The sequence below is a fragment of the Corvus moneduloides genome, chromosome 10 (genome assembly GCF_009650955.1).
Source record: "Corvus moneduloides isolate bCorMon1 chromosome 10, bCorMon1.pri, whole genome shotgun sequence".
Classification (NCBI taxonomy): domain Eukaryota; kingdom Metazoa; phylum Chordata; class Aves; order Passeriformes; family Corvidae; genus Corvus; species Corvus moneduloides.
Genome location: NC_045485.1, coordinates 18,075,193 through 18,088,581, shown reverse-complemented (window position 1 = coordinate 18,088,581; position 13,389 = coordinate 18,075,193). Strand labels below are relative to the sequence as shown.

Genomic DNA, 13,389 nt, shown 5'->3' with positions numbered 1-13,389 from the left:
AGGAGCAGGAGCACCTGTGGGACTCCAGCTCTGCAGGAGAGGCAGGCAGGGAGGGACGGAGGGAGCTGCTCCTCGCTGCTCTCTCCTCCCTTTGAGCTTCCGAGTGCTCTGCCTGTGTGGAGGCCTGAGGCATGGGGACCAGGCGATGGACGCTCTCCACCTTCCTGGGATGCTGCGCATGGATTCTGCACGGTATGTCCTATATTTTTCTGCTAGCCCATGTGCTACCTGAGCTCTGTTGGGGTGCAGCAGGTATGCTGTGAGATGCTTTTCACTCCTGGCTGTACTGGAAACTCCTCTTATGACCAGTCCTTGCAAGGCATTGCAGCCAAAGAGCTGGAAAAGCGTTTTACAGGGCAAGCATCACCCCGAGGGGCTGGTTGCAGGCGTGGAGCTGTGGGAGACATGAGAGCCCAGCCCGGAAGCCTGCAGGCAGCTGTGTACCCCTCCAGCAAAGGAGCCAAGGGAAGCCAGCTGGCAGAGCAGGACCCAGGGATGCTTCCATCCCTCCCACATCCCAGGAAAGAGCAAATGCTGGTGCTCCATGCTGGGGCCCCTCTTGCACAAGCTTCTCATGAATGGGTATGTGGGGTAGATGGTGTTTCCTGCTCCACATTGAAGAATTAAGATAAAACAGGGATTTACTGGAGTGGAGTGGGCCAGACTGAATGGGAACGACTTGACTGATGTGTTTTGTTTTCCCTGAGATGGGGAAGGAAGCTGCTGAGCCCCTTTGGCTGAGGGGGCTGGTACAAAGAGCTTATTCCAGCCAGGGAAGATGACAATGAAGCAGCCTGATGGCAAATGGGTCTAGCAGAGGATGGACCCCTCGAGGACTGGTCTGGCACAGGAGCTAATATTCATTAATGACCCTGCACAAGCTACAAGCTAACGAGCTGAGCCGGCGGTGAGGTTGGAGGCACCTCTGCTGCAGGGAGATCTGGCTGCCTGTCAGGGGGAACCTGAAGAACTGGAGCACCGGGATTGGGAACAGGCTGGGGCTGTCGGGCTGCGGCAAAGCCCTGCTGGATCTTGCCATCGGGGTGCCCTTCGTCTCCTCTAATTGAAGCTCCCTAAAGCCAAGCGTCAGCAGATCCACCCGGCTCCTCACGGAGCCAACGGTGGCAGCTTGGTCTCCCAAGAGCCTGCGTCCCTGTCCTAAAAATAAGACCGTGTGAAACGTCACCCATGGGTGCCAGTAGGTTCTGGGAGACACGTCTGGGATGTGGGCAGGTGTCTTCTCCTTTCAGCAGAGCTCCTGGATGTGGGTTAAGATTTTGGCAGCAGGAGGAGAGAGCTGTAAGCAGGGCTTGGTCCTGGGAGCTTGCATATATTCCCTCCATGGGCGGGGAACCCCTGGTGCCTTCACTCAGCTGGAGGCAAGAGGGATGGGGGCAGGAGCAGGCAGGTGCCCAGCCCAGGAGAGTTTTATTGAACCTGCTTTAAGTGCAGCAGATCAGAACGCATCTGCAGTCAGGGAAGGCTTCCCTAAGCCTTGGCTTTCCTACCTGACAATGGGCTTTGGGTAAGGTTATTTAAATGTCCCTCAGACACCCAAAAGGTGAAAAAACACAGAACCTCCGCAGGCTCTGCAGAAACGACTGTGCTCAGAGCTGTCCCTGCAGCGATGGAAAGTGGGCTGAGGGTTGTCCTGGGGTGGCACAGCTCCACAGACACCCCCGGGGCTATGAACCAGACTTACTGGGCTCCAGCTCTACCTGGTGGCTGAGCACCCCAGTACCATCCCCAGCACGACTGGACTGGGTTTCAGCAGCTGCTTTTGCCTCCATGCTTGCACCAGTGTCTTTCTCTGACCTGCAATGAGTTGTGTCCTGTCTCAGCTCCTGGCTGCTAATGCTGGGGATGCAAGAGGTGCTGTGCAGTGATGTGCCTAAGGCAGCCCAGGCTGCACTCCTTGGCTTTTAATCTGGGCCTTGTAAGGCTGTGGGATGAGGCAGAAGGGGTTTAAGAAGTGGTGGGAGGTTTGTGATTCTCATGGAGATGTGTCTGAGCCTGGTAGGCTGCCAGCTCCAGCTCCCACTGTAACGCTCCACTCTGTGCTTCTCTGCAGGGCTTGGGGCTGTTGCTGCTGTCCCTGTCACTACCGATGGGCCCTTTACTGTGGGGACAGCTTTCCCCATCACAGCAGAGGACGAGTGGCCCCATACCACACTCACTGCAGAGATGAGCATTACAGCAGCTGATGCTGAGACCTTCCCTCCCTGGACTGAGACAGACCCAGTGACGGTGATGAGTGAATACAGCTCTACAGTGCCAGCTTTGGTGAACGTGACCAAGCCTCCTAACACGACTCAGAGTACTGAGGGAGGTTCAGCTGCTCCCACTACAGCCACAGCTGCTGCTGCCATCACCACGCAGCACCCCGCTGTCACCCCAGAAGCAGAGCATGATGAAATAGACATCCCTCCTGATGTCCCTCTGGGGACCACTCCTGTCCTCGAGGATGTGAAGGAGGACATCCTTGCAAACAGAGAAGACACAGACCTCAGTACTGGCAACACCACCCCTCCACTGGCAGTCACCTGGGTGCCACAGCCAACTGCTGGTGTCACTGTGCTGCCGAGCCAAGGGCTGACCACAGCCAAGGGAGCAGTCGAGGAAGGTGTAACCCTGCCTGAAGCTATTCAAAGTGAAGCCAGTGCCAACTCCTCGGGCCCCAGTCCCGACGCCGCTGGGGAGCTGCTTCCAACTCAGCAGGATGGAGCAGTAGGCGGGGTTGAGGGCATTAACCCAGAGCCAGCAGGAGAAATGGCCCCAGCTGGTGAGGAAAGTCCCTTGGCTTCAGAGTCTGGAGATGCAGGAGATGGAGTGAATGGTGAATTCAGCACAGCCAGCTCATCCCACCTACCTCCAGAGAGCCTAGTGATGTCAGGAACAGTGGAAACCCCTGAGAATTCCTCCCTCCTCCCTGGCCAGGCAGTGCTGAGTCCAGACTCTTCACTGACACCATCCAACGGTGGGGATGGGCAGGGTGTTCCTGGAGCGTCATCAGAGGCTTCTGGTTCAGTCTTGTCACCTGCAGCCAGCAGGGCACCAGTGGCACCTGAGGGAACAGAGAACACTGCCACCTTACTGCCAGCTCCAGAGCTTCCCAGTGATGCACACAGTGACACGAATCTCCCAGTCTCAGCCACTGCGCTGCCTGCAGGGGATGTGGGAGCTGTGGATCTGGCCAGTCCATCTCTCCAGCCTGCTCCATGGCAGACCCCCACTGGAGAACAGCCAGTGCTGCTTCCCGATGCTCTGACATCCCCCACAGACATCCCCAGTGCTCCCGGGGCCGCTTACCCAGCCCCAGAAGCTGGAGCCATCACCCTGCCTGAAGCTGATGGTGCAGCAGAGACACCAGCAAGTCCTGACCTCACTACTGGCCCAGAAGCACCTGTGTCTCCATCTCTCAGGGAGCCACAGCCAGCGGGGATGCCAGCTGGAGCTCCCCAGGAAGCCGATGGACTTGGCACTGGCTTGAGTTCAGATTCAGATGCCCCCAGCCCAGTGCCTTTTGTACCTGATGGACTGGCATGGCCCACTGCTGGGATCCAGGGTCAGGGAGCTGAGGGGATAGGGGACATGGCACAGGCAGGAGGTCCAGGGGATGCCAGTCCCTATGAAGATACCCAGAGTGACATGAGTCCTCCAGCCCTTCAGCCCTCAGCATCTCCTGCTGATAATGGAGATCTGCTGACTGGAGGAACAGAAGACTTGGCAAATGCTGAACTTTCCCCTCCATCAGCACTTGGGGATGGAACAGAAGCAGGAGAAGTCCCAGCACTGGGACAAGTGTCTTCAACTGGTCCTGCACCTCCCAGCAGTGCTGGAATGGAGCCTGATCTCTCAGGATCTGAAGGACCAGGGGACCTGCCTGGTGAATCTGCCAGTGCTCCTGGGGCTGTTTTCCCACCCCCAGAGTCTGTGGCTGGCCCCGTGTCTGAGGCAGAGACACCGGTGAGCCCTGACCTCAGTGCTGCCCAGGGAGCACCTGGGTCTCCATCCTTTGGTGGGTCACAGCCATGGGGGACAGCAGCTGGTGCTCTCCCGGGAGCAGGCCTCCCTGGAGCCAAAGGACCAGACACTGACTCAACTTCAGCATGGGATACCCCCAGCTCAGCAGTTCATGGACCAGTAGGACCCCAGTCACCTGGCCTTGGGGACCAGCTTGGCACAGATGTGGGGCTGCCAGCAGCAGAAGGGCAAGGAGCCGGCATGGCAGAGCCAGCACTGGAAGGAGCAGGCAGTGGGATTGAGTCTGAGCCATCCCTGAGCTCCACCACAGGGAATGGAATAGCAGCTGGGGTGGATCGACTGCCTGGTGCTGGTTCCCCATCCGGTATCGCCTCTCCCAGTGATGTGGTGGCAGCACCTTCTGTGTCAAGGGGTGATGAGGCAGGACCCATCTCATCCGCAGCCCCTGGCCCTGACAGTCTGTTCCCGGCCTCTCCAGATGGTGAAACTCGTCCAGGGCTTGGTCTGGTGCAGGGGACTGAAAGTGCAGGGGATGTGGCACAGGCAGGAAACCCAGAGAGTGAAAGTCCCCATATAGAGACAAATCCTTCAGCTGTCAGCCCTCAGCAGGACCTCACTAACACCGGAGAGCTGCCAGCAGAAGAAACAGGGGATATGGCAAATGCTGAACTTTCCCCTCCATCAGCACTTGGGGATGGAACAGAAGCAGGAGAAGTCCCAGCACTGGGACAAGTGTCTTCAACTGGTCCTGCACCTCCCAGCAGTGCTGGAATGGAGCCTGATCTCTCAGGATCTGAAGGACCAGGGGACCTGCCTGGTGAATCTGCCAGTGCTCCTGGGGCTGTTTTCCCACCCCCAGAGTCTGTGGCTGGCCCCGTGTCTGAGGCAGAGACACCGGTGAGCCCTGACCTCAGTGCTGCCCAGGGAGCACCTGGGTCTCCATCCTTTGGTGGGTCACAGCCATGGGGGACAGCAGCTGGTGCTCTCCCGGGAGCAGGCCTCCCTGGAGCCAAAGGACCAGACACTGACTCAACTTCAGCATGGGATACCCCCAGCTCAGCAGTTCATGGACCAGTAGGACCCCAGTCACCTGGCCTTGGGGACCAGCTTGGCACAGATGTGGGGCTGCCAGCAGCAGAAGGGCAAGGAGCCGGCATGGCAGAGCCAGCACTGGAAGGAGCAGGCAGTGGGATTGAGTCTGAGCCATCCCTGAGCTCCACCACAGGGAATGGAATAGCAGCTGGGGTGGATCGACTGCCTGGTGCTGGTTCCCCATCCGGTATCACCTCTCCCAGTGATGTGGTGGCAGCACCTTCTGTGTCAAGGGGTGATGAGGCAGGACCCATCTCATCTGCAGCCCCTGGTCCTGACAGTCTGTTCCCGGCCTCTCCAGATGGTGAAACTCGCCCAGGGCTTGGTCTGGTGCAGGGGACTGAGAGTGCAGGGGATGTGGCACAGGCAGGAAACCCAGAGAGTGGAAGTCCCCATATGGAGACAAATCCTTCAGCAGCTGTCAGCCCTCAGCAGGATCAACTGCCTGATGCAGGTTCTTCATCTGGTTCAGCCTCTCCCAGTGGTGATGTTGCAGCACCCTCTCTTTCAGATCCATCCAGCCTGGGTGCACTCGAAGGAGCAGGCAGTGTTGCTGAAGGTGCTCAGCCCTCCCTGGGTGCTGGCACTGGCGTCCTTCCTGCTGCAGAAGAAGGGGCAAGTGAAGTGGTTGGTGGTGGAGGGTCTGCAGGGCAGTCCCAAGCTCCTACCGGAATGGGACCAGCTGGTTCAGAAACCCTTGATGGAGAAACAGGAGATGCATTGCAGTCTGCATCCTCTTCCTCGTCTGCAGAGGGGTCTTCATTACCTGGGAGGACAGGTGAGGCTGCTGGTGAAACAAGCCTTCCTGGAGCTGCTGGAGCTGGTGGTGACTTGAACACAAGCTTGGAGGCTGCTGGCTCTCAGGAAGCATCTGTATCTACCCCTGGCACCCAAAGTGGTGCCAGTACTGAACTTTCTGATGGAAAACTGAGCAAAGTCGATGTGGTGGAGGTGCCTGGAGGAGCCTTGGTGAATGGGGAACCTTCCCCTGGTGCCAGCCTGGTCCCAGTGGCTCCAGACAACAATGGCGTTTCCAATGGCATGACCACCTCAGTGGCTGCTTCTCTGCTTCTCCCCGGACATGGGCTGAGCTCAGGGCTGGCACCTAATGGGGACCCCAACTCTGCCCCTGGCACCCAGAGTGGGAGCAGGCCCCTGCTGCCAGTGTCACCAGGTGGGCTGTCAGAAGAAGCTGGAGGTGCTCAGTCGTGGTCTCTTGAAGATGAGGTGGCCTCAGGCATGCCGGCACCTTTGGGAGAAGCTTCCCCTCATGCTCCCATATCCCCCAACGCTGCCCCCATGCTGCCTTCTGCCCCACAGAGAGGAAATTCTGCAGAGGGGGCGTCTGCCAGCCCTGGGCTTTTGGCACGTGAGTCAATAGTGAGGTCCCCTGCAGGTGGAGAGGGAGAGCTGGGGGCTGCTGTGCCAGGGGGCCCTGCCTTGGTCCTGCCTCCCCCCCAGCCAGGAAGCCCCGGAGCCCCCTCTGGGGATGCTGACAGCCCTGTTCCTGGAGAAGCGAGTGCTGTGCTCCATGGAACGATGGCAGTGCAAGGGGATGTAACCCGTCTGCTTCCCAGTGCTGCTGGATCCGGGGCACATATGGAGACTCACTCCCCACCTGGAGGGAGTCCAGGGCTCCCTGGCCTTCCTCCCGCTGGCATCACTGCTGGCAGTCCCGGCGCAAAAACCCTGGGGCCAGGACCTGCTGGTGGCTCATCACCCGCTGCCCTGCAGCCATTCCTGGGCAGGGAGCTGACCACCAGCCTGGCAAACAGAGCCCCTGCCACGTCTGGGTCGAGCCTTTCTGGAGCCTTCCCAGGCCAGGGGGGATCCCAGGGCGGGTTCCCAGCCACTGCACACCCTGCCACACCCTGCAGCCCGACCCTCGCCGGCTCAGCCCCACCAGCCCCCGTGCCCAGGGGCAGGGAGGTGCTTCCCAGGCCAGGAGCAGCCACTGTCACCTCCCGCGCATCATTCCCCGTGGTTCCAGCTCCACCAGGAGGGCCAGCAGCTGTCCCAGCCCTGCTGCCCAGTCCCGCAGGTATGTGATGCTCGCAGAGCAGCCTGGGTGTGACTAACGCATCCAGTTTCCTGACGGACCATCCTCAGGGACATTCAGTGCCTAGAAAACAAGGGATCTATTTGAAGACAGGACTCTGGGGGAGACACAGCATGAGGAGCCCCTGCACATGAGCTTGCACTGTTGGCAGGGTGAGCCTGCCTTCAATACAGTCCCATCAGCTGGAAAACCCATTCCCTCCAAGTGTTTTTTTTTTTAACAGACATAAATAGGGAACTGGAGGCTGTAAAATCTCTAGAAAGAGCTGTGGGCGTTTAATTCTGTACTGTCCCCTGGCACAATCCTTGTATGATGTTCTTCCCGTCCTAATGGCAGTGTCCCAACAGGGCTGGTTGAAGCAGGGAACACTTACCACAAAGGCCATCGTAGCAGGTTTAGGGCAGCTATGTTTGAGTAAGGCAGTGAAAGGGGTGGGAACAAGCTCCCGCGCAGGAAGGTGACATGCAGAGTGTCCCTGGAGGCTACTGGCAGTGTCGCCCATCCTTCTGCTGCCCAGGCTGTGTCGCAGTGGAAGCAAAATAATTTCAGCCCTTTAAAATTTTTTGACACAGACCAAAGGCTTTGCTGTAAACGTGGTTTGGTTTTACTGTTTGTTTCTTTGTTTCTTTGTTTTCTTTTCCAGTTCCAGCTGTGCCCCTCTATGGGTATGGGGCAAGGGAAAATGATCAGGAGTACGTGGAAAGGAGAGTGGATTTTAATTCTCCGCTTTTCAAGCCTGAGACTGGATTCCCATTTGGGAAGACCCTGCGCAGCTCTCTCTATGTGAGTCTACTTGGGCTTGACTCATTGGGCAAGCGGCCATCACCCAAAAACCTGGGAGAGGCACCAGGGACCAGGTGCCTGGGATGGGACTCTTGCAGGGCTGAAGCTACTGGGATGCTGCTGTGGTCTATTTGCAGCAGGAGGTGACTTTGTGGCCGTTTCAGCAGTGGCAGGCGGTGGCTTTCCTTGGGCGTTGCTCAAAATGGACTTGGAAATGGGAGGGCTGCCAGCCCCATGCCAGGGACTGCTGCTGGTCCTGATCTCACCTGACGGAGGGATCCCTCTGCTCAGTTTACAGACAATGGACAGATCATTTTCCCAGCCTCGGACAACAGCGTCCTCACGTACCCCAACCCTCCTCCCAGCGGCTTCAATGGCCACGAAGAGGTTCCCATGATCGCCGTGTTTTGGGACAATGCTGACTTCTCCAGAGGTGTTGGCACCACGTTTTACCAGGTGAGTGAAGCCACGTGGGTGCATGATTGCACGAAGCACCTTTCGATTATAAACTCATCCCCTATTCTGTGGATGCCTCTTGAGATGTTTAATTAATGGAGCTCGTGAACAGTTTTTCCCTTTTCTGAGCCAAATCTAAGAGCTGTTGGTGCTGTGTCACCTCTTGAGCCATCCAAATCCCATCCAGCACCTTGGTTACAGGGGTCTGTGCGTGACCCCAGTCTAGGCCTACTACTGGGAGCTAAAGCAGACTTGTTTGTTCCCAACCCACAGGAGTTCTCCACCCTCAACACAGCCAAGCCTCCGTTCGTCCGTGACGTGGAAGCGAAGGTCTGGCGGTACCTGAGGTCCTCCTACTCTGCAGTCTGGACCCTGAAAATCACCTGGGAGAAGGCACCTGTCTATGCAGCAAGGACTGACACCCGGAAGGTAAGGGACTGGTGGAACACAGGCGCTGTTGAGTAGTCAGAAATCCCCAAGACCACAGTCAGTGACCTTCTCTGTGCCTGAAAATAAGAACCAGTTTTATGACAGAGGCCAGTCTTGAAGAATTTTGCCAAAAAGACCTGGGCTGTGCCCATGTTTTGGTGGTTTTTAGGTTTTTTGAGGGATATCTTTAGTAGAACTTCTCCCATTCCATAAAACCTTTCTCTTTAATGTGGTGGGAGTTTATTGCACACCAGAAATGCTGTTTTTCAGAGGCATAAAATTGGGTGAATTTGAAGCTTTTCATGGAACAGCTTCAAAGTAAAACCATCACATTTTCCATGCGAAATGTGAACCAGCCTTGGCTGTGTTTGCCTCGTTTCCCTCCAGACTTCAGTTCTGCTGTTTCCCAGTGAGCACTGACCTACACTCCAATTTTAAGCCCCACATCTTCACTCACTTTCTTACCTGTCTGCAACACTTCTCCCCAGACAATCACATACCAGGCTGTCCTGACCACCGATGGCTTCAGGTCGTACATCCTGATGCTGTACCAGGACGGAGGCATGCAATGGGATTACACCAGGCTCACTTCCACCAATGTGCTCATCGGCTACACCAGGTACAGCAGCTCAGCACCCCATCCCTGCCTCCTCTGAGCACTGGGTTGCATCCCACCCACAGCTCTGGCTGGTTGAATCCTTCCCCCATGTCCCAAGGAGTGCCCTACAAGGATGAGGACAGCCCAGAGGGGGTCTGTATGTCCATACAGCCTTAGCATATAGGGACCTCACAAACAAATTTGCCCCACTAGAGACTGGATCACTCTGCAGCATGCTGTCTTGCTGGGCTGTGCTTGTTTTAAGATCCACAAATTCCTCTGGAGTCCTGGGCCCCCAGCATCCTGGCGGTTTGGGTGGAAGGAGTGGGAAACAGGGGATGTTTGTTGAACTTTGCACCAGCCGAGGGAAGGGATTTCCGTGCTTGGCCGGAGCAGTTGCTTCCTGCCTCCTTGCATTATGTCTTGCCCTGTACACGCTGTCTCCAGGGTTTTCCCATTAGCTGCTTGCTGCAGCTGGGCAAGGAAAAGGTGGCCAGGATGGGAAGTGCAGGCGGCACAGGCATGTGTGTGTGTGTGTGTGTGTGCATGACCACTCGTGGGTTTCTGCTCCAAATCACCCAGCAAAATGCTGGAAACCATGGAAGCAGCTCGTGGGGGTTTTCAGATGTCTGTGGGCTCAGCCCCTGATGCAGCAGGAGTGTTTGCAGCACCCAAAAAGAACTGCACCCTATGTAGAGGAGGAAGCCAGCTGGGGCAGCTCATGCCTTTGCCCTCTTGTCCCCAGAGCTGCCATGTGGGTGCTGCAATCCCACTGGCACGGGAACAGGATGGCTGAAGGGCAGGCTGGGGCTGGGGCTGAGGCTGGGATAATCCCACCTGGGAAGAGCAACCCCTGATTTTTCCTCTTTCCTCTTCACTCAGTGGGGATGGCTTTTACCACAACGATGACCTGACTAAGAGACCTCCAGCTGCCAAATATCGCCCTGACCAGTTCAGGGGCTACAACACAGGTAGTGCCACAGAGCCGGGGTGGGTTCGCAAGGAGGAGGATAATCCCAGGGAATGAAATCCAGCCTGCCACTATGGCGAGGCTCTCACTGAATTCACCAATGCCAGGCTTTCCCTCCCAAGCACATAAAACTTGCTTCCCCTGGATACCAGCTATGCCCTGAGGCTGAAACATTCCTGCTGTGCCCATGGACACTTTTTGTCCCAATGGCTCTATCTAAAGGCTTTCTTCTTTGGCAGGAGCCTCTCCCCCCGTTTCCCTGCTGTTGAGTGGCTGTTGAGCATGGGGTCCCATGACTAAGAGGCAACGTGGGTTTAGCTTCCAGCATCAGCATCATGTGACTCTCAGCTTGAGACAAAACAGCCCCTGTGGTCCCCTGGGTCAGACATGACAGCTCATGGTTTCTCTCCCTGCTCAGACCTCCGTGGATTGTGGATTTACAAGCTGGAGAGCCGCGTGGGCTACAACTACCGGCTGAAGTGTCTGGCATGGACGGGGCAGCAGCAGGAGCCCAGGATATGGAGCCAGGGCCTGCCCACCTGCCCTTGCTCCCTGCAGCAAGGGCAGCAGGACCCACGCTTCAAGAGCAGCCGTGGAGGCAAGTGGACATGCTGCTTCCTCACTCTCCTCATCCCCAAGCTGTCCCTCCCCACCTTCCCTGCGAGAGTGCTGGGGTCCCACTTGGCAGGGTGGGCAGGTGACCCTAAGGAAAAGAAGAGGGGGACTGGCCTACCCTTCAGAGACAGGAAAAGCAAGGAGGATTGAGGGCTGACCTGTTCCTGTCTTATTAGACTGGCCAGAGTTGGTCTGACCTGCATAGGGATGCTGGGGACCAGGGTCTCATCCTGGGGGACCACTCGGATGGTCTCCATCAGATCATCCAAACCCCTCTAGCACCGTGGGTGATTTGGTGAGAGTGGTGGATAACAAGGAGCCAGCTCTGGCCTGATTCTTGCCCCGAGGCAGGTGTGCTGGCCAGGCAGAGCAGCCAAAGGCTCACTGCTGCCCCATTGCAGGCAGGTGGGGTGCCCGTGTCTCCATGCTGCACTCGGCCTCCCCCAACCAGCACGGCGCCGGCGTCCGCTGCCTGTACGACAGCCAGAACCAGCTCATCGAGGGGCGGCAGGAGAGGTACTGGAGGTTCTTCAGGCAGGCGTCACCCTACCGTGGTAAGCACAGCCAGCCTTGACATCTCTTGGCTGAGGCTGGCATTGTTGTAGCCTGTAAATAATTTTAATCTCTATGCCAACCTGTTTCCTGACATGCTGTTTTACTTGGAGGGAGTGTGGAGCTGCCAAAAGCCAAGGAAAACCTCACCTGTAACTAGCCCATCTCCCCCTCCTCTTCCCTTCAGCCCCTCACTCTCCTTTTTGCCTCCAGACCAGGAGCTGAAGCTGTACGACTGGTGCTGTAACCGGGCGGGCAGTGCCCAGCTCTGCGCCCACTACAGTGAGAAGAGGCCGAAGATTGGCTGTGACGGATACCAGTCCCCCAGCATGGGTGGGTTTGCAGCTCACGTGCACTGGGCTGATGCTGTCTTGGTGCCCAGGGTTGGGAGGGGACTGGGAATGTCCCAGCCTCCCTGTGGTTAAGGCAGCAAGAGCCCTGGGCAGATGGGGGAAGGGTTTTGGGTTGCCCATGTGCAGGTTGTGCCATGCCCTGGGCTGTGCAGGGTTGTAGGGGCATCTCCTTCAGCAGATAACCACCAGCATAGTCTGGAGGTGACGGCACTGGGAGGGGAGGAGGAGCACAGCAAATGTGGTTATGGTGTAAGCTGATGTGGAGCTTTCTTGCAACCCTCAACAGATTCCTTGGAGGAGGCAGAGAATGACTCGGATGAGCAGATAGGTGAGCAGGATTGTGGGGTCTCCTTTCCCTCTGTCCGTGTGCCCCTGCAAGAAAATGCCCTGGGAGCTCCCAGCTTGCCCCACAGGGAGAAGGTGGCTGAGCAAATCTCATTTCTTCTTTGCAGACGGAGAGGACAAGTAACTGGGAGGTTGCACACCCACAGCACGTTCTGGGCCATGGCTGATCCTCTAAGTCCTTTGACCTGCTCTTCTCTCATGTCCCACCCAGAACCCATCACCCCTGCCCACTACGCAGGGCAGCTCACTTGGCCAGTGCCTGCAGTTGCCTGCCCTGGCACAAGTTCACGTTTCTAACCCAGACTTGTCCCAAGGATTCAGTTGCTTTAGTCGCCCTTTCCCAGCTGCAGCTGAGGGGCAGAACTGTTGGGGAGGTGGGCAAGTACCCCCCATTACACACACCACCCTTGTCCTTCCTACATCCCACTGTGCTCCCACGCTGCAGGGTGAGGCTGGACCCCTGGCACCCAGGGAAAGGGTTTAAACACCACGTGTGGGTTGACTGTGGCCAAGCCCTTAAATGCCAGGGTGCACCAGGCTCGTCCTGTGAGCCTGTCCTGTCTTGTCCCCCACTTCTGTTTCCCAGCCATCCCTCCCTGAAGTGTTCCCCCAGCCCCTGTGCTCAGGAGAAGGGACAATCCTCCAGATCAAGCCAGAATCAGATCAGTACGTCTGCTGGGTGTGTGAGGGCAAAATGCAACCCCATGATCAGAAATGTTGGGAGAAAAATAATTTCTTGTGTGTAAGAAAGCATCTTCCTTTCTTAAAAAAAATAAATCATTGTCAAATCCTGTTTGTTCAATAAGACCTTGGAAGCATTTGAGCATCACTGATCCTTCAGCAGCCATGTCCTCTCCCAAAGTGGGGTGGGAAGCAGTGACGGGGCAGGCTTGGAGCAGCAGGATTACAGGATACTTCTGTCCTTGGATTTAGTGCTGGAGATGCAGATAAGCCAGGGTCGAGGGCAGTGAATGGGGTGGGAGTTGGAGGTCTGATGGGGTCTGATACACCCTCCTTGGATCAACATCTCCTAATCACAGGGTTGAAGGGCTGTGGGATGTTTGTGGAGACCAGAGCCCGACCTGCATGATCTGAGCCACTGTAAGCAGTATCCATGAAAGCAGTGTGAAGAGACTTGTAGCTTTGTAGCGAA

The 13,389-nt window shown here is 56.9% G+C and overlaps 1 protein-coding gene across 5 annotated transcripts; it reads left to right on the top strand.

The window, feature by feature from the left end:
- On the top strand, positions 1 to 13,043 carry LOC116448845 (collagen alpha-1(I) chain-like). 5 transcript variants are annotated; one of them, XM_032119832.1, is made up of 13 exons: positions 1 to 192; positions 2,072 to 3,730; positions 4,646 to 7,117; positions 7,779 to 7,918; positions 8,210 to 8,374; positions 8,648 to 8,803; positions 9,292 to 9,422; positions 10,284 to 10,372; positions 10,790 to 10,969; positions 11,388 to 11,540; positions 11,752 to 11,871; positions 12,178 to 12,219; positions 12,344 to 13,043. In XM_032119832.1, the coding sequence occupies exons 1-13, from the start codon at positions 132 to 134 to the stop codon at positions 12,358 to 12,360; spliced, it is 5,385 nt and encodes a 1,794-aa protein (XP_031975723.1). In that variant the 5' UTR covers positions 1 to 131; the 3' UTR covers positions 12,361 to 13,043. The 5 variants fall into 5 exon arrangements, with proteins under 5 accessions (XP_031975723.1, XP_031975724.1, XP_031975725.1 ...); XM_032119833.1 differs by having other exon boundaries at positions 2,072 to 4,593; positions 5,512 to 7,117; XM_032119834.1 differs by having other exon boundaries at positions 2 to 192; positions 2,072 to 5,854.
- The last annotated feature ends 346 nt before the right edge of the window (positions 13,044 to 13,389 follow it).